The sequence below is a fragment of the Brassica rapa genome, unplaced genomic scaffold (genome assembly GCF_000309985.2).
Source record: "Brassica rapa cultivar Chiifu-401-42 unplaced genomic scaffold, CAAS_Brap_v3.01 Scaffold0284, whole genome shotgun sequence".
Lineage (NCBI taxonomy): Eukaryota > Viridiplantae > Streptophyta > Magnoliopsida > Brassicales > Brassicaceae > Brassica > Brassica rapa.
In genome coordinates, this window is record NW_022610227.1 from 7,501 (window position 1) to 26,371 (window position 18,871).

Sequence of the window (18,871 nt, forward strand, 5' to 3'; positions counted from 1 at the left end):
CGAAAAGGTGCTCGGTTCATACACACACCGAACAAGTGCTCGGTAACACACACCCGTAGATGATTTATCGACCTCCTGGGTTACCCATCAACCGATCGACTATAGCTGACCGTAACCTCCACACAATCCGGCATACATAAGTCCGTCTCTGTATCCATCTCAAACAATCACATAACTCTTTATAAAACAACTATTTTTATATACCAATTTTAAATGAAACAATCATTGTTGAATCCACTAACATCCTAGTTCCGGTTTAAGCAAAGAACCTAAAAACAAAACAAGCAATGACAGACTCGATTTCACTCAGACAGAACATATTAGAAATAAATTATACTTATTCGAAGTCCTAAGCCGTGTAAGAGAAGCTCGGGAAAAGACCCTCACCTTAGCCAAGCTCGGAGATGAATCGGGAAACGCTCACGAAGAGATGTCTCGGATAATAACACTTTCAAAGATTTCTTCATAATATTAATGGTGTTGACTGAGACATGATCCATTCGCACTTCTTATGCCTTCTTTTTACGTGATGCACGTGAACTCCAAATCTAGGTTGAAAGAATGCATTAAGCCCATGCAAGACACACTTAGGATTACATACAATAATGTTGCTTGTAACACAAGAAAAAAAAGAGGAGACTCCATAACCTTCACGACTTTGACTTGCGATGATGGATCTTGAACTCCGGTGACATGAGTGCATGTCCAGTGACTCGCCATTTATGACGGTGTAGAACGGAAATGGAAATATGATGACGCGTTGGCTCCGACTCTTCTTCACGTCTACACATCTCGTACTCGGTACATAACGTCAACGAGGTAGTTGTGATGGCCTCTCACAAGACAATCTTTCATCTCTAGTGGAGGAAGAGTCGTGGTGGTGATCCATGATGGATGGTGGCACCGATTACCATGTTGGCGGTTCTTGGCGTGAGTGTTGATGACGATAACAGCGAGGCCCTTTTTAAGGTTACGGGAATGAGAGAAAGATGAGAGATAGAGAGGTGGTGCAAGGTGGAACCTTAGCCTCTCACACGATCCAAATACAATGACGGCTAGGTTGGGAAGAAGAGGATACGTAAACATATATGTAACGCATTTAGGTAAGGTAAAATAGGTAATTGGGTTTGATTTAATTATTTTTATTAAACCAAAACTGGTTAAGGAAAACCGGGTCGTTACAATTCTTCCCCACTAATAAGGATTCGTCCTCGAATTCAAATCCTGAGCCGACTGTCCAATACCATCCAAAACAACTCTGAATAATTAATCTTCATCTGAGTTTTAGTCTCATATGTTTCCTCATGGATCATATCTCTCTCCCATTGAACTTTGATCAATATGATCATCATTTTCTGAACCTCTTTCACTTGTCGATTTGTAATATATAGTGCCTGGCAAAGTACATATAATTCCTTTTTTCCCATATCACTTATAGGCTGCTGCAAAATAAGCTCTGGCTCCTTCACGACATTTCTTAAACTGACACATTGAACACGCCGTGAAAATTTGACAACTCTGTTGATAACTGTAATCTATAAGCCGCTGCGCTGATCCGCTCCACAATGGGGTACGATCCAACAACTCATCAATACGCGGAAGGGATACTTATCCTTAAGGGTCCCTTTGTTCAGATCTCTGTAGTCGATACAAATTCTGAAACTCTCATCTTTCTTCTTTACAAAAATAATGATGCTCCCCACGGTGAAGTACTCGGTCTGGTAAAATCCATGTCTAGTGAATCTTCTATATGCTCTTTCCACTCGGTCATCTCTGCTGGCCCTAATTGGTATATAAAATCGTGAAACCGGTGTCATCCCTGCTCCAACTCGATCGTAAGAACATTTCCTATGGCTGGTAATGATCCTTTTAAAGGCTCAAAAACATCCTCATACAATGTAATATCTGAAAGATCATGTAGCTCATGCTGTCGGTCATCCTTAACCATCAAAATGTTCGTCGAAAATCCATCTGCTCCTATATCCAATAACTCCTCAGCATGTGGCATGCATGCAATAAGAACTCCCATCAGCTCCAGCAATATCAACTCTTGCCCTCAGGCAATCCAACACTACTCAATGTCGTGGTAGCCAATCCATCTCAAGGATGACATCGCATAAACTCAGCTCAATCTCTGACGAATCTCCAAATAACCCGACCTACATGCATAAATGGTACAACTCGTATATAAATAGCTCCCAATGTCATATGTCAGCTGTCCGAACTGACACACCTCTGAAATGAACAACAATGCCAAAAACTGGCAAACAAAACTAAGAGTAACGCCAATATCAACACAACGCAAGCTTGTAAGATCGCTACGTAGCGACCGGGCTTGAGCCAAGTTCGGTCGCTGTGTAGCGATTGAACTCTTCCGAACATCGACAGACATCAATCCATGCATTCTCGTCAAATCTTCGAACGCTATCTCCCGAAGACCATGGCAATCTCAGTCCATGTTTTCCGCTATTCCAACTCATCGATCAAACTTCGCGGATGAGAAACCGCGGAAAATTCGTAGTAAACGTGTCGAGTCGGAAGACGGCCCAAAGGGACCTAAAACACGACTCGAGGCCCATCCTACGATTTCCCAACCCAAAGCCCGTAAACCGCAGCACGGTTTACTCTTGGCCCACAAGGAAGGATAAATGTCATGTTTCCGCGGATAAATACGGAAGTTTTGAAGATAATTGTGAAGATCGGGAAAAATGGAGTATCTCCATTTTTATGCTATGACGGCTTAAGGGCAGAAGAGTAAAAGTGTAAACCGACCTTGGAGCCAGTATATAAGGAGTCCTAGGCGAGGAGCATGGAGGAGAACTTTTCAGAGCAAACTTAGCACCTAGAGCAATTTAGGCAATTTTCCGTTTTTGTTATTTCGAGCTGCGACTCAATTAGGTTTAGCCGTTTTAAGGTTACTAGAACTAGGAATCTCGCCGACAGCTCTCGAGCCCAGGCTTATACCTTGTTGTAAACGCTCGTACGCAAATTCGGAATAAGATCTTCTTTGCTCTCTTTTTTTATTTCTTATTCTTTATCGTTGTTATTCTTGTATTCTGATTGCTTGACGTGTGGTAATTAGCAGATATCCGGGTCCTCTGGGAAATTAGGCTTTTCCTAGTTTTCTTATTTAAACGGAAATCGACAGTGCAAATTTCGGTTCCCACAGTTTGGCGCTAGAAGGAGGGGGGGTACGGATCAATCTAACCCGCAAAAGCCACACAACTCTCAATCAGACATGTCAACTAACGACACGGATAACGTGCAAACTCCTCTTAACGGAGGCAGCGGCACCGATCTTTTCACTCCAGTAGCGGACGTATCCGCGGCCAACGCGCAAGCCAACGCCGCGACGCTCGAGGAGTTTCAAAAGATGTTCGCCACCTATGAAAAAAGGTCGAAAGAACAGGATAAGCTCGTGAATACCTTGACCAAACAGGTTGAAACCTTAACGGCAAGGACCCAAGCAATCCGTCCCTGCGGAACCACCAAAATCCGCGGGAAGAGGCTCGACTTCGCCACCCCACTCGATAGAGCAGGAGTCGCGCGGGAACGACCTTCTGGTCAAAACCCTAGCGAGAAATCTCCCATCAAAAAGGAGAACCCTGAAAGTCTTCCACCCCCTGCAAAGGACTCGTAGGATAACGAAGCCGAACACATTGACCTGGATCCTAGCGATGTCTCCAACGACACCGACGAGGATGTCGATAGACATCCAAGAAGGACCAGAAGCCGATCCGCTCGGGAAGGCTCCCCATTCGAAAAACCAATGACGGAAGAAGAGGAAGTCGCCTATTGGAACGAACAAGAGGAGCTGGCCGAAAAGCAAACCAAGCTCACTCGCAGTAACCGCCGACAAGCTCGGAAGTCCACTGACGAGACATCGGATATCCGCGATCTTCGTGATTACATCACCAAGACTGCGGCAGAAGTGAGAGCCGTAAAGTCTCAAATCCATCATGCTACTAGTGCTGCCCCCGAGATCGATCGACTGTTGGAAGGAGCTCGAAAGACCCCCTTTACCAGTTGAATTTCGGACATGAGGGTGTCCGATCCGGGAAAAATCAAAGTACCGAAGTACGATGGTACGACTGATCCAAAAGCGCACCTTCAGGCTTTCCACATCGCGATGGGAAGGGCAAGACTGAAGGACGGCGAAAAGGATGCTGGCTATTGCCGCCTGTTTGTCGAAAATCTTGAAGGAGCAGCGCTCGAATGGTTCACACCCTTCGTCGCAACACCATCGGGAGTTTTCGACAGCTCGCATCGGAATTCCTCAAACAGTACTCTGTATTCATAGACAGAGAAACTTCCGATGTCGATCTCTGGAGTCTCTCCCAGAGGGAAGACGAACCCCTCCGTGAGTTAATCAGTCGTTTCAAGCTGATAATGTCCAGGGTCAGCGGGATAAGCGACAAAGTGGCCATCGACGCGCTGAGAAAGACGCTCTGGTACAAGTCGAAATTCAGAAAGTGGATAACTCTCGACAAACCGTGAACGATCCAGGATGCCCTCCACAAAGCAACGGACTACATCATAGTCGAGGAAGAAACTAAACTCTTATCGCAAAACATAAGGCGGCAAGACCACCCTCGAAAGACGTAGATCCGAAAGGGAAAAAGAAGAACTCTCGTAATGACAAGTACGTCCATCACGAGGGGGAAGATCTCCAAGGGGCGCATAACTATGCAATCAATTTGGATCAAGGCCGGACCACGGGCAACACATGGACTCGCAATCAAGGGTATGACGAAAACACCTTCTGCGAGTTCCACCAATCCTGAGGACATTCCACGACTAACTGCAAAGTCTTGGGAGCAAGACTGGCCACGAAGCTACTCACTGGAGAGCTCTCGAAAGTAACTAGCATCAAGGATCTCATCCTCGATTCTGATCGCCCTCCAAAGACGGATAGAAATCTGCCCGCCAAATAATCCCCTCAACGAAACCAACCTGGGGATAAACGCGGTAGGAGACCGGACGACAAGGGAAACAATAACAATTGTCGCAGAGTTAATATGATCATCAGAGGATCACAATACTGCGGTGATACTGTATCGGCCATCAAGGCTTACCAACGGAAGGCAGAGTCGAGTGCAAATTGGCCTACATGGTCTCCTCCTCGAGATGGCCAAAATTATTTGATCACTTTCACAAAGGAAGAAGCCGGCGGAACCGACCAACCTCACTGCGACACGCTCGTCATAGATCTCGTCATACGAGATTTAGAAGTCGGAAGGGTACTCGTCGACACGGGAAGCACGGTCAATGTAATCTTCCGCGATACTCTCAAGCGGATGAACATCGAACTCGGAGAAGTGATTCCGACGCCAAAACTACTCATGGGTTTTTCAGGCGAAGTATCGATGACTCTTGGATCAATCCAATTGCCAGTCATGGCCAAGGAGATCACGAAAACCGTCGAGTTCGTGGTAGTCGATCATCCCGCTATCTACAACGTGATCATGGGAACCCCATGGCTCAACGCCATGAAGGCAGTTCCGTCAACTTACCACCTTGGTCTCAAATTCCCAACGCCAAGCGGAGTTGCGGCCATCTGAGGATGCCAAAAACAGTCGCGGCTATGCTTCCTCGCAGAACACAAGTTAAGGCAAATCACGACTTCTGCAGCTGTAAACGGCAAGCGCACGAAGATAGATCGATCTTCGACCAAAAGCGCCCCGGGAAAAGACGAATTAAAATCGTCTACCGACGCAAACACATCGGACGTCGAAGCTCGACACAAGTCCGTAGCCCACACTACAACTCAACCGGAACATCCGGAAAATAGCGTTGACCCAGCCACGATCGACACGGTCAAGGCGGACATCGCGACATCTACCGCCGAGTAAGAACACTCGCGGCATGAAACAGAACTACGAGATGGCTTGATCCTCGAAAGGGGTACGTAGGCAGTTCGTCGAAAGACGAATTCAGCTATCCCCCTCTCTAAAAAGGGGGGGGGGGAGTGGGTTCGTATACTCGTATACTCCCACTTAGAAAAATCTTCATTATTGTAATCGAGTTTTTAGAAACTTCAAAAACTTTTACTACAATATACGTTGTCCTTTTTATCGAAAACGTTTACGCTTCAGTAAAACACAAAAGAAACTTTCAGGACACGCCTAAAAACGTTAAGACTCTTGTCTGGCGCCCCATCCGGCCCAAAAATCGTAAAGATTATCATCTTTCAAACACACAAAGACACACGTATAATCCCCAAAACAACTGCGAGATGTCGCAAAAGTAAAAATTCGAGGATAATACTAACAAATTGTCCGAACGCGACTACCAAACATCTTATACCCCGTTCGTCGATTGGCCCGGACGAACACGCTAGCCGTCTTAAACAAACGCAATTCGATCACTCTTTTGATCTTCAAAAACGTCCAGCACAAGGTCAAAAGCGCGCTACAACAAAAATCCGAAATTTTGGTTTAGCACTTCCAGTTGACTCTGAGAAGATGCTCGATTCGTACCATACAAGTCATATAAGTCGAGAACCTATCGCGGACTTTAAATCGGTACGTGTCAGGAAGAAATCGCAACAGGAAAAACGATAGCCGGCTAGTCACCGCACAAACCTTAACCGAAAGTAAACCTAGGTCTTGCCCTAAACCCAGCGCACTGGTCTCTAACATCTCAAAGACATGATATCGAAAGATAAGAGATTCTTAAACCATGCCTCTATGTTTATGTTCGACACCTTCAGCACCCCCGCAGAGTTCACATCTCGCGGAAGAACTTTCGAAACAGATCTCGAATGAAACATTTCACAATCGAAGAAGGATATGAGACGACAACTCATCACCTTCCTCCCCACTATTCACAAACTCATAAAAAGCGTTATCCGATAATCGTACTATAAAAAGAAAGCCGCGGAGCGGCAGGGATTCAAAGCCACACACGGCCAGTCCCAAAATACAAACAAGGCCATTCAAGGCCGAAACATAAAAACATAAAAAAAATCTCTCGCAAGAGATCTAACCCAAGTCACCCTCAGAACTTACGCCCCCTCTTCACCCGCTGCCTCGTCCGAGCCTGGAGCCGCGCCGCTTCCGTTCTCTCCGACCATCGGGTCTTTCCCCTCTGGGTCTTCTGAACACGTCGGAAGGAAGCACGCGGATTTCAGGTCGGCCAGGATGAGACCAAAATCTCCATCCTCGGCCGCCATATCTCCCTTGCAGCCGGACAGTCGGGCCTCTTTGGCCTCCAAGCTCGGGGGAGTCTCACTTTGGAACGACCGAATCACGGCCATCCTGCCCTCAATCGTCGCCAAAGCGAGATCCCTGCTCCGGATACACTCGAGGGAACCCAGGGAAGCAGAAATCTTCGCCAAGCGAGCTTGAAACTCCGCACGAAGGGCATCCGTAGCCTCTTGGATCCTGCAGCGCGCTAGTCCCGCGTCACTCTCGATCTGACGCTAGAGTCGACGCACCTCCGAGGATTTGGCCTTCCTGGCCTTCTTTTCCTTAAGCAAGGAACTCGGCGTCTTCCCAAGGTCCCTCTCAAGCTCTCCTATCGCAACCTCGAGCTTCGACACTTTCACAGAGTGAGAGTCCTCGACAGCCGTCAACATGGCCTTGGTTTCGGACCATCTCCCCTGAAGCTCCACCAACTCCCCGGAAAGGCGACTGGTCTCAGAACCACATTCGCTGATCATCCCATCGATCAACGATATGAACTGCAAACGGTGAGAATTCTTAAGACTAAGTCCAAGAAAAGAATGCACAAAAGACGATTGAGAATTCAAACAAGAGACAAACCTTTCCGCGAAGTCCCGAGGCTAGGCTCGATCCACCTCGCTGCGAAGTCTCCCCGTCGCCACTCTTGGCGAGTTTCCTCTTCCGACTCTTAGGCTGAGTATCCAGGACAGTGCTAGGAGCACGCAATGCCAGAACGATTTCTTTTCTGACTGGAGGAGGAGGCATAGAGTCAGCAGCCTTCTCCTTGTCCTCGACGAGGATCAGAGTCGTGGAAGATCCCGCAGGAAGGGCTTGCGAGAGAGAAGCCATGACTTCGGTCCCATGACACGGGGCAATGACCTGCGCGGAAGAAGACGGAAACTCGGAGCCAGCTTGAGCTAGCTCTTTCTCGGCTTGGCGACGAACTAGTTTCTCTCAGAAAGAAAGATGACCGGCAACACAAGCCGGCGCTTCCGTCGGAGAAGTTAGAACCGGGGCCGGAGAAGTGGCCTCGCCCATCTCAACGTCGGAATTCTTCTTATCACCTTGGGAGGAAGACATGTTGAAAGGGAAGTTATGAAACTAGAGAGGTTTTTGAAGGAATGAAGAAGGGAAGGTGTGAAGAAAATGAATGACAAGAGCTCACTACTTATAGAAGTATGGGTTCGGAATATCGTCTCGACAACTTTTTTCCGCAGAGTTTAAAATGTGAATTTCGTCCGATACACTTAAACTTGTCAAAGTCATCTATCCGCCCGCTAGAGTCACAACTCTAACGGGCTGGGGGCTAACTGTTGGGGTCAAAAACGGTTACGACAAATTTAACATTAAAAACGTCCGAGGAAGAAAATAAGAATTCCTCCGAAGAGTACTTTTCGAAATAGATTCTTCCTTACGAAAAAGCTTTACGGAAGAAAGAATCGAGATGTCCGACGAAAGCTCGAAACAGGTCGTTATGCAGCGACCGAACGTCCGTCCCTCTCGGTCGTTACGTAGCGACTGAGCTCGAGCCAAAGCTCGGTCCCTACGTAGCGACCGAGCGATCGTCCCGCTCGTTTGCTACGTAGCGACCAAGCTCGGCCAAGCTCGGTCGCTACGTCCCGCTCGGTCGCTACGTAGCGACCGAGCTCGAGCCAAATCTCGGTCGCTACATAGCGACCGAGCTCGGCCAAGCTCGGTCGCTACGTCCCACTCGGTCGCTACGTAGCGACCGAGCGATTGGTCCCGCTCCCGGTCGCTACGTAGCGACCGAGCTCAAGCCAAAGCTCGTTCGCTACGTAGCGACCGAGCGCTCATTCCGCTCGGTCGCTACGTAGCGACCGGGCTCGAGCCAAAGTTCGGTCGCTGTGTAGCGATTGAACTCTTCCGAACATCGACAGACATCAATCCATGCATTCTCGTCAAATCTTCGAACGCTATCTCCCGAAGACCGTGGGAAGCTCAGTCCATGTTTTCCGCTATTCCAACTCATCGATCAAACTTCGCGGATGGGAAACCGCGGAAAATTCATAGTAAACGTGTCGAGTCGGAAGACGGCCCAAAGGGACCTAAAACACGACTCGAGGCCCATCCTATGATTTCCTAACCCAAAGCCCGTAAACCGCAGCACGGTTTACGCTTGGCCCACAAGGAAGGATAAATGTCAAGTTTCCGCGGATAAATACGGAAGTTTTGAAGATAATTGTGAAGATCGGGAAAAATGGAATATCTCCATTTTTATGCTATGACGGCTTAAGGGCAGAAGAGTAAAAGCGTAAACCGACCTTGGAGCCAGTATATAAGGAGTCCTAGGCGAGGAGCATGGAGGAGAACTTTTCAGAGCAAACTTAGCACTTAGAGCAATTTAGGGAATTTTCTGTTTTTGTTATTTCGAGCTGCGACTCAATTAGGTTTAGCCGTCTCAAGGTTACTAGAACTAGGAATCTCGCCGACAGCTCTCGAGCCCAGGCTTGTACCTTGTTGTAAACGCTCATACGCAAATCCGGAATAAGATCTTCTTTGCTCTCTTTTTCGATTTCTTATTCTTTATCGTTGTTATTCTAGTGTTCTGATTGCTTGACATGTGGTAATTAGCAGATATCCGGGTCCTCTGGGAAATTAGGGTTTTCCTAGTTTCCTTATTTAAACGGAAATCGACAGTGCGAATTTCGGTTCCCACTGTAGGATTCCTTAAGATTGAGTGAATGGAATGGATCAATTCCACGAGGAATTAGAAACACGATGTTAAGTATCTTAGTATGATGAGGATTGAGGTATACTATAAACACTTTTGTGAATGGTATGGGACGTTCACAGATGTGTGATGCTTTGGAGAATGGTATGGGACATTTTCCAAATGTGTGATCAAACCGAGATCCTACTCATCTAAGTACTTAATGATCAGTGGTGTGGAAACACATTATTTGATACTGGAGCTACACATAGTTTTGTGAGTCCAAGTATGATTGGAAAAGGTTTGTTCCAGTATGGAACATGGGACGGTCCTGAACGAGTGAGTAGGACAAGTTATGAACTCACTCGGTCTGGTAAAGGACATCCCTGTGGTGATCTTGGATAGGCTGATGCCTATAGATCTGATTGTTGTCCCCCTCAAGCATCATGAAGTGATCTTGGGCATGGACTGGTTGGGAAAGTATCGGGCAACTCTAGATTGTCACCGGGGAAGGGTGCAACTTGAGAACGAGTTTGGACCCCTGATTAAGTACCAAGGAATCAAGCCAACCTCTTGTAGTTTGGTGGTTTCAGCAGTCCAAGTAGAACGGATACTTGGAAATGGTTGTGAGGCCTTTTTGGTTACCATTTACACTGATGAGGTTGTAGGGGCCTGTGACCCAGAGGGTATACCGTTGGTTCGGGAATTTCAGGAAGTGTTTGGGGGACTACAGGGCATTTTCCCATGATAGGGCTTACCCATTCATCATTGAATTGAAACCTGGAACGGCCCCATTATCTAAAAGTCCATATAGAATGGCACCAGCTAAGATGGCTGAGCTGAAGTCGATCAAGTCCAGTGAGGGATGAGGATCGCAGCACAACCAAGTCGGAGATTGACCTATGGTTGGGGTGAGACGGTTGAGTCCTGGATTGGACCAGAACCGCAATATGATCAGGTCCGTCAAAGGATGAGGATCAGGACACGACCTACTCGGAGATGGACCTATGGTCGGGGTGTAACGGTCTAGTCCCTGAGTGGACCAGGACTGGAATATGATCACGTCTTAAATGGACCAGGATCAAAATATGACATAGTCCAGTTAGGACAGAAGTCAAGTTGAGGCGGTTTAGTCTTGTAAGGGCTAAGATGGCAATATGGCCAAGCTGGGAGAGGCTGTGGCTGGTTAAGGAATGATCCAGTAATTGGGGGCTGGAATCATAAACCTTATTGTCCGGGAAGGACTTAAGGGAACAAAACAATCTGTTAGGACTCATGGTAGAGTGCGCAACCTAAAGATTGGAACATGTTCGCTAGGACTTGGCTGGTGCATCGAGTGGCTTTGAGATTGGTTGAATCTTCTAAGACTTGAGTACGCAGTATGTTCCTAGCGACTGAATTTGATCTAGTCATGGAACTAAAGTGTTCTACATGGACTTGGTGTCTACTAGGAATGCAACCTGGAGAGTTGGGTCAGTGACACAAGTCATGTCTTTGTATGGGTGCTTGATGGATCACTTGATAAGATTTTGGGTAAAATCTCTATCAAGTGGGGGAGACTTGTGTAGATGGTGATCAAGACGTGATCAGTGAAGAGGGACAAGGAGGGAGATGCAACGAATTGGTTAGGAAGAACCAATCGAGCATGCTCTATGTTCTGGATGCAAAGAATTCGGTTGGAATCTTTTGTCTTCAGACAAGACGGCAACACCACAGGATTCGAGGACGAATCCATCCTAAGTGGGGGAGACTTGTCATGTCCCCGATCCTGGATAGGATCGTCCGGACAGACTTTAGTGCGAGGAGACGCACCAGTCAGGTCACATGACCTAAAGACAAGCGTGTCATGGTCCAAAACGTGGTTAAGGGAATCAGGTAGCTGGAACTTATCCAAAATAAGGCAGACGCAAGCTCAAAGGAGCTGGACAAGCGAGCTGGTAGCTGGACGAGATCCAGGTGAAACTCGATTGAAGTGGGTGATCAGAATGGATCATGGGAACTCTAAGTATAGGTCTGGAAATACACCAAGGGACTTAGAAGAATTGAAGAAGATAAAGGAAGCAAGCTAGACACAGTGTATAATAGCTGGGCGATGCAGTAAGCAAGCTCGACCAGCTAGGTGAAGTGTAGTGCAGCTCAATGTAGCTCACTGAAGTGTAGGTCAGCTCTCTGAGCTGGATGGTCTAGCTCACTCAGCTGGGTCAGCTGGGGATCAGCTCAACTCAGCTGGACTGAGTGTTCAAGTCATGGGCAGTTGGGCCGGGTCTGGACAGTGGCCGGGCCATGTGGGCGACCCGGGTGTACCGATGGCTGGTTGGCTCTTGGGATTGAGCCAAGAGTGAAGGACCCTAAGATCGGCTCACTCGAATGGATCAGATTTGGATATGAACTCCAGATGGAGAACTGGATGGATTGAAGGGTCGCATGAAGGTTGCAGAATGGCCTTCGATATTCCCAACTTCAGATGGTGCTTGATATGACTCACAAGTCCACCAAATGAAGAATCTCTCGCCGTAGCTTGATATGACTCACAAGACCAACGATTTGAGGAAGTGTTTACTTGGATATGACTCACCAAGAAACTAATAACAAGTTCTAAACGAAGAACAAAGAGTTTAACTCAAACTTTAGACAAAAACGATTTTCTGATTATTCAAATGAAAAGAGTTTCATACTTATAGATTTTTGTAGATCTAGGAATTAAATGAAAAGTAGATCTAGATCTAGATCTAGTCATTAAACGAAAATAAAGACAAGATTTAATTAATGTGACTGATCGGCTTCCATCCAGATGCAATCGAACCGGCTAAGTCCAAGGTGGTAAGGACAGTCACATTGGCGGGACGATCAGCAAGGGCCGCAAGACGTTCTGCTAAGGCCGCGGGGCGTTCTGATCGGACAAGTTGCGTTCCAACAAATCCCAAGTCTTCTGATAGCTTAAGGATCCTTGCCTTAGAGAAATGTCCAAAGGAAAAGTCCATGATTGGATCGAACAAGGTAGAGAGATCATCAGCACGGTCGTCGGTACATGCGGTACGAGCCAATCGAGCTAAAAGAGAGAAGTCTCGATCATTGTGTGAAACCTCATGATCCAAGTCAAGTCTGGCATGATCTTTTTTAATTCTGGCATGATCTTTCTCAAGTCTGGCATGATCATTCTCAAGTCTGGCATGATCCTTCTCAAGTCTGGCATGATCCAAGTCAAGTCTGGCTTGGCTATCAGTCTTGGCTTGTCGAGTTGGCCGGGAGAGACGGGCTTCAGTTTGGTCTGTTCGACCATCTGGTCGAGGATCTGGACGAAGCTCCAATCCGGACGTTCGCGGGTCGAGCCGATAGACGGCCCTGGGGATCTGTCTGATCTGATCGGTAGGATGAACCTCAGCTGGGACGTCTGGAACGTTGTGATGGGTCTGGTCCATAGACTGGGGCACATCATTCCCTCCTTCTTTAAAAGGATTTGTCCACAAATCTGGATCATCTACAAGAAAAGGAGAAAGATCAGACACATTAAAGCTTGAAGAAATATCATACTTACCTTGCAAATCAAGCTGATAGGCATTGTCATTGATCTTTCTAAGGATCTGAAATGGACCATCGACTCGAGGCATAAGTTTAGACTTTCTTTCTTCTGGAAACCATTCCTTCCTCAAGTGAACCAAACAAGATCACCCTCCTCAAAGATCACCTCCTTTCTCTTCCTGTTGGCATATCTTTTGTACCTTTCGGTTTTGGCTGCAATGTTTGCATGAACCTGCTCATGTAACTTCTTGATAGTGTCTGCTTTCCTTTTGCCATCTGTGCTAACTCTTTCACTCAAAGGTAAAGGCAAAAGATCAAGTGGAGATAAGGGATTAAAGCCATAAACGATTTCAAAAGGAGAGAACTTTGTAGCAGAATGCATAGCATGGTTATAAGCAAACTCAACATGAGGCAAACATTCTTCCCAATGCTTAAGGTTTTTCTTAACCAATGATTTAAGCAATGCAGACAAAGTTCTATTCACTACTTCAGTTTGGCCATCAGTTTGTGGGTGACAGTCGTAGAGAACATCAATCTGGTTCCTAATTTAGACCACAAAGTTTTCCAAAAATAGCTAAGGAACTTAGCATCACGATCAGAGACAATGGTCTTAGGCATACCATGCAATCTAACAATTTCCCTAAAGAACAATTCAGCAACTTGCACAGCATCATCAGTTTTATGACATGGAATGAAATGAGCCATTTTTGAAAACCTATCCACAACCACAAAGATAGAGTCTCGGCCAGTTTTAGTCCTAGGAAAACCAAGAACAAAATCCATAGAAATATCTACCCAAGGATGAGAAGGAATGGGTAGAGCCGAATACAAACCGTGATTAGATGTCTTGGTTTTGGATTTCTTACAGATCACACATCGGCCACAAATCCTCTCAACGTCCTTCATCAAGCTTGGCCAGTAGAAGTGATCATAAACCGTCTTGTATGTCTTCTTGACTCCAAAGTGTCCCATAAGACCTCCTCCATGAGATTCCCTGAGAAACAACTCCCTCAAAGAACATTGGGGCACACACAAGCGGTTATCAAAGAACAAAAATCCAGAACTTTGATAGTATTTTCCATAAGCCACTTTGGAACATTTCTGAAATATTTCTTTGAAATCCGGATCAGTCACATACAAGTCTTTGATAAATTCAAAACCAAGTAGTTTAGTTTCAAGGGCTTAAAGAAGAGTATTCCTTCGGGACAAAGCATCAGCCACAACATTTTCCTTACCTTGCTTGTACTTGATAACATAAGGAAATGTCTCAATGAACTAACCCAACGTGCGTGTCTCTTGTTCAGTTTCTGTTGACCCTTAAGATGTCTCAAGGACTGGTGGTCCGTGTGGATAACAAACTCCTTAGGCCAAAGATAGTGTTGCCACGTTTGGAGAGCTCTCACCAAAGCATATAGCTCCTGGTCATAGGTGGGGTAGTTGAGTGTGGCACCTCCAAGCTTCTCACTGAAGTAAGCAATGGGTTTCTTATCCTGCATCAAGACAGCACCAATCCCAACTCCGGAAGCATTACATTCAATCTCAAAAGTTTTAGAAAAATCAGGAAGTACAAGTAAAGGAGCATGAGTCAACTTCACTTTTAACATCTGAAAAGCTTTTTCTTGGGCTTGTTCTCATTTGAAACCGACGTTCTTCTTGATCACTTCAGTCAGAGGAGCAGCAATGGAACTGAAGTCCGGAACAAACCGTCTATAGAAACCGGCCAGACCATGAAAGCTTCTTACCTCGCCCACGGTCGAAGGACTTGGCCAGTCTCGGATGGCTTTGATTTTCTCCTCGTCCACTCTAAGTCCATCAGCACCTACAACAAAACCTAAGAACACCACGTGATCTGTTCCAAAAGAGCATTTACCAAGATTGGCAAAGAGTTTTTCTTTCCTAAGAACTTCAAGAACAGATTTGAGATGCATCTTATGATCTTCAAGGTTTTTGCTATAGACAAGAATGTCATCAAAGTAGACAACAAGAAAATGACCTATGAATGACCTCAAGACATGATTCATCAAACGCATGAAAGTGCTAGGTGCATTAGTAAGACCAAATGGCATAACAAGCCATTCATACAATCCTAACTTGGTTTTAAATGCGGTTTTCCACTCATCACCTTCCTTCATCCTAATCTGGTGATAGCCACTTTTCAAATCAATTTTAGAAAAGACACATGATCCATGCAACTCATCAAGCATGTCGTCTAGTCTAGGGATGGGATGCCTATACTTTACCGTGATGTTGTTGATGATACGACAGTCCACACACATGCACCAAGAACCATCCTTTTTGGGCACGAGAAGACAGGAACGGCACAAGGACTGAGGCTTTCCCGATGTAGCCTTTCTCAAGAAGGTCACCAATCTGTTTCTGAAGTTCCTTGGTCTCTACCGGATTGGTACGGTAAGCTGGCCGGTTTGGTAAAGACGCGCCTGGAACAAGGTCGATCTGATGCTCAATGCCTCGTACTGGAGGTAATCCCATAGGATTCTCATCTGGAAAAACATCAGAATACTTCTGCAAAACATCTAAAAGTTCACTCGGAATCTCCGGTGCAAGGTCAGAAGAAGAAGCCATAAGAGATTCTTTGTACACAAGTAAAAGAAATGGCTTTTGAGAGTAAAGAGATCTCTTGACCTGACTTTGTTTGATATAGAAATTGGAGTTCCGTTGGGATGATTCAGGTTCATCTGGCTTGGTTTCCTTGTCACGGTTCCTCTTGAGCTGGATCTGATCTTGATGAACCTCCAAAGGTGTCAAAGGAACAAGTGTGATCTTCTTCCCTTTATGATCAAAGGAGTGTCGGTTTGTGAAGCCATCATGCACGGCTCTCTTATCAAATTGCCATGGCTGGTCCAAGAGAATGTGGCACGCGTCCATAGGAAGAACGTTGCAAATGACCTCGTCCTCATATCGGCCAATGGTAATAGGGACAGTGACTTGCTCTTTCACATACTGTTCTCCAGCCTCGTTTAGCCATTCCAACCTGAAAGGACGAGAGAGAGGCCGAGTAGCAAGTCCTAGTTTCCTGACAAGAGTGTCACTAGCAACATTAGTACAACTCCCACCATCAATAATCAAAGAGCAAACCTTTTCAGAAACTAAACATCGAGAATGAAAGAGATTCTCCCTTTGTTCCTTTTCATTGTTTTTGGGTTGGACACTCAGAGTTCTTCTTGTGACAAGTAGAGGACCATGAGCTGGATAGTCGAAGCAAGGCTCCTCATCATAGATCGGGTTGGACTCATCATCAAAGGCTGGGTCGGAACCATCGACCAAGCGGTCGTCCGTCTCATCGAAAATAGACTCGACCATGCCTTTCCTAGCAACGAGTAGAGGCCCTTGATGCGGATATCCAAAGGACTCGTCCTCTTCATCAAAGATAGGACGAAGATCTTCTTTGTTCTCCTGCTTATCCTAAGATTCAACTTCTCCATTCTCCGTAAGAATCATCACTCGTTTTTTGGGACAGTTTTTGGCAAAATGTCCTAGATCTTGACATTTGAAACACCTAATGTCTCTTGCTCGGCCAGAAGTATCAACTGCCTTTCCTTTGTCATCACGAGCAGGGACATCAGTTTTAAAAGCATTATGTGTTGTGGAAGAAGACTTACCTTTGTCTTGGTAGCTTGGCTTAGGAGCAAAAGCCGGTCTAGGAGAGTAGGCCGGTTTAGAGGTAATGGCCGGCTTTGAGAAACTCTTCCTTTTAACTTGTTGCTCGATCAAGATGGCCTTGTGTAGCATCTGTTCCACACTACCATACTCTTGAAGCTCCATACGGTCTTGGATGTCTCGGTTAAGGCCAGAGAGGAACCTAGCCATAGTGGCGTCCCTGGGCTCGTCTACATCAGCCTTGATCATCAAAGTTTCCATCTCCTGGTGGTAGTCTTCCACGGACTTAGTGCCTTGAAGCAAGCGTCTGAGTTTCTGGTGGAGGTCTCAGTGATAATGAGCAGGAACAAATCGTCTCCTCATCAGCATGGAAAACTCATCCCATGTCTCAATCGGTGTCTCACCTGTTCTCCTCCTAAGGGTCACAACTTGATCATACCAATCAATAGCATAGCCAGAGAATTCAGTAACAGCTAGTCTAACTTTCTTAAGTTCAGAAAAGTTTTGACAATCAAAGACATATTCAATTTTTCTTTCCCATTCAAGAAAAACATCAGGATCATTTTTACCCTCAAAAGGTGGGATTTTTAGTTTCAATCCACTTAGGCTATCATTAGTACGTTCATTTCTAGCAAAAGGATTGACATCACCTGGATCTCGGGTTCTAGGACCTCTTCTTGGACGGTATGCTGATCTGGCCTCGTCCTCTTGATCATCCTCCTCTCGGATCTCATCGTCAGACCGAGTGTTCCTACGCGGACAGTCTCTTCTTGCTCGGGCTCTAGAAGGAGCTTGGCTGGCCTGGATCTCATCAAGCCTCTGATGGATCTGATCTAAACCTGCGTTCAACATGTTAGACATAGAATCATTCAAAGCACGCATTTGAATGTTAGACAATCCGGCAACTGAGTTTCCGGGACGGTTCCGTTCATCATCACTACTCATGGTTCCTGAAATTTCTTAAACACAAAACGTTAGATAAAAATCCTCACTCTCTCAAGTGTTTGATCCTCACCCACACACGTGTTTCTCTCAGAATTTGGATGGTCACACAACAAGTTTTCACTCAAAGTTCTAAGAAGAACAAATCAAAGAAACTCAATGGACAAAATCCAAGCAAACACAAGGGAATTTTAAAAGAGAGAAAGATAAGAGATTTTTGGTTTTCGTAATCCGTTTTAACCACCTCAAAGGCTGGATTTCTCCTCAGCCAGCAGGCTTTCTCTTCCACCACCAATCCACAAATCAAACTTTTCGAATTCTTTTTTTTTTTTTTTTTTTTATAGATAGATCTTTCTTTTCTTTTTATTTTTTTTTTATAGATAGAGGATGGTAATGAGGGGCCCGGATTCAAGATAGATAGAAGAAGAAGTGTTTATGATTTAGAAATGGAAGATGAGAAAGATGAATGATTTAGAAGATACCAAACGAGTGGCTCTGATACCACTTGAAGGACCCTATGATCGGCTCACTCGAATGGATCAGATTTGGATATGAATTCCAGATGGAGAACTGGATGGATTGAAGGGTCGCACGAAGGTTGCGGAATGGCCTTCGATATTCCCAACTTCAGATGGTGCTTGATATGACTCACAAGTCCACCAAATGAAGAATCTCTCGTTGCTTGATATGACTCACAAGACCAACAATTTGAGGAAGTGTTTACTTGGATATGACTCACCAAGAAACTAAGAACAAGTTCTAAACGAAGAACAAAGAGTTTAACTCAAACTTTAGACAAAAATGATTTTCTGATTATTCAAATGGAAAGAGTTTCATACTTATAGAGTTTTATAGATCTAGGAATTAAATGAAAAGTAGATCTAGTCATTAAACGAAAATAAAGACAAGATTTAATTAATGTGACTGATCGGCTTCCATCCAGATGCATCTGAAC

At 45.6% G+C, this 18,871-nt stretch overlaps 1 protein-coding gene across 1 annotated transcript; it reads right to left on the reverse strand.

The window, feature by feature from the left end:
- Window positions 1-13,483: 13,483 nt before the first annotated feature.
- On the reverse strand, window positions 13,484-17,235 carry LOC117125767. Its single transcript, XM_033283167.1, has 7 exons — window positions 16,888-17,235; window positions 16,000-16,779; window positions 15,597-15,879; window positions 15,099-15,349; window positions 14,637-14,846; window positions 13,977-13,984; window positions 13,484-13,898 (listed from the first exon to the last, which is right to left on the reverse strand). The coding sequence occupies exons 1-7, from the start codon at window positions 17,233-17,235 to the stop codon at window positions 13,484-13,486; spliced, it is 2,295 nt and encodes a 764-aa protein (XP_033139058.1).
- Between the last annotated feature and the right edge of the window lie 1,636 nt (window positions 17,236-18,871).

What these genes read in the sequence shown, in the direction of transcription:
- LOC117125767 (XM_033283167.1), bottom strand. Translation starts at nt 17,235, where the DNA reads ATGGAAACTTTGATGATCAAGGCTGATGTAGACGAGCCCAGGGACGCC. An exon ending in CAGTTGATACTTCTGGCCGA is followed by an intron (nt 16,780 to 16,887) that starts GCAAGAGACATT and finishes GTTGAATCTTAG; the next exon opens with GATAAGCAGGAGAACAAAGA. An exon ending in GTCCTTCGACCGTGGGCGAG is followed by an intron (nt 14,847 to 15,098) that starts GTAAGAAGCTTT and finishes GTCTTGATGCAG; the next exon opens with GATAAGAAACCCATTGCTTA.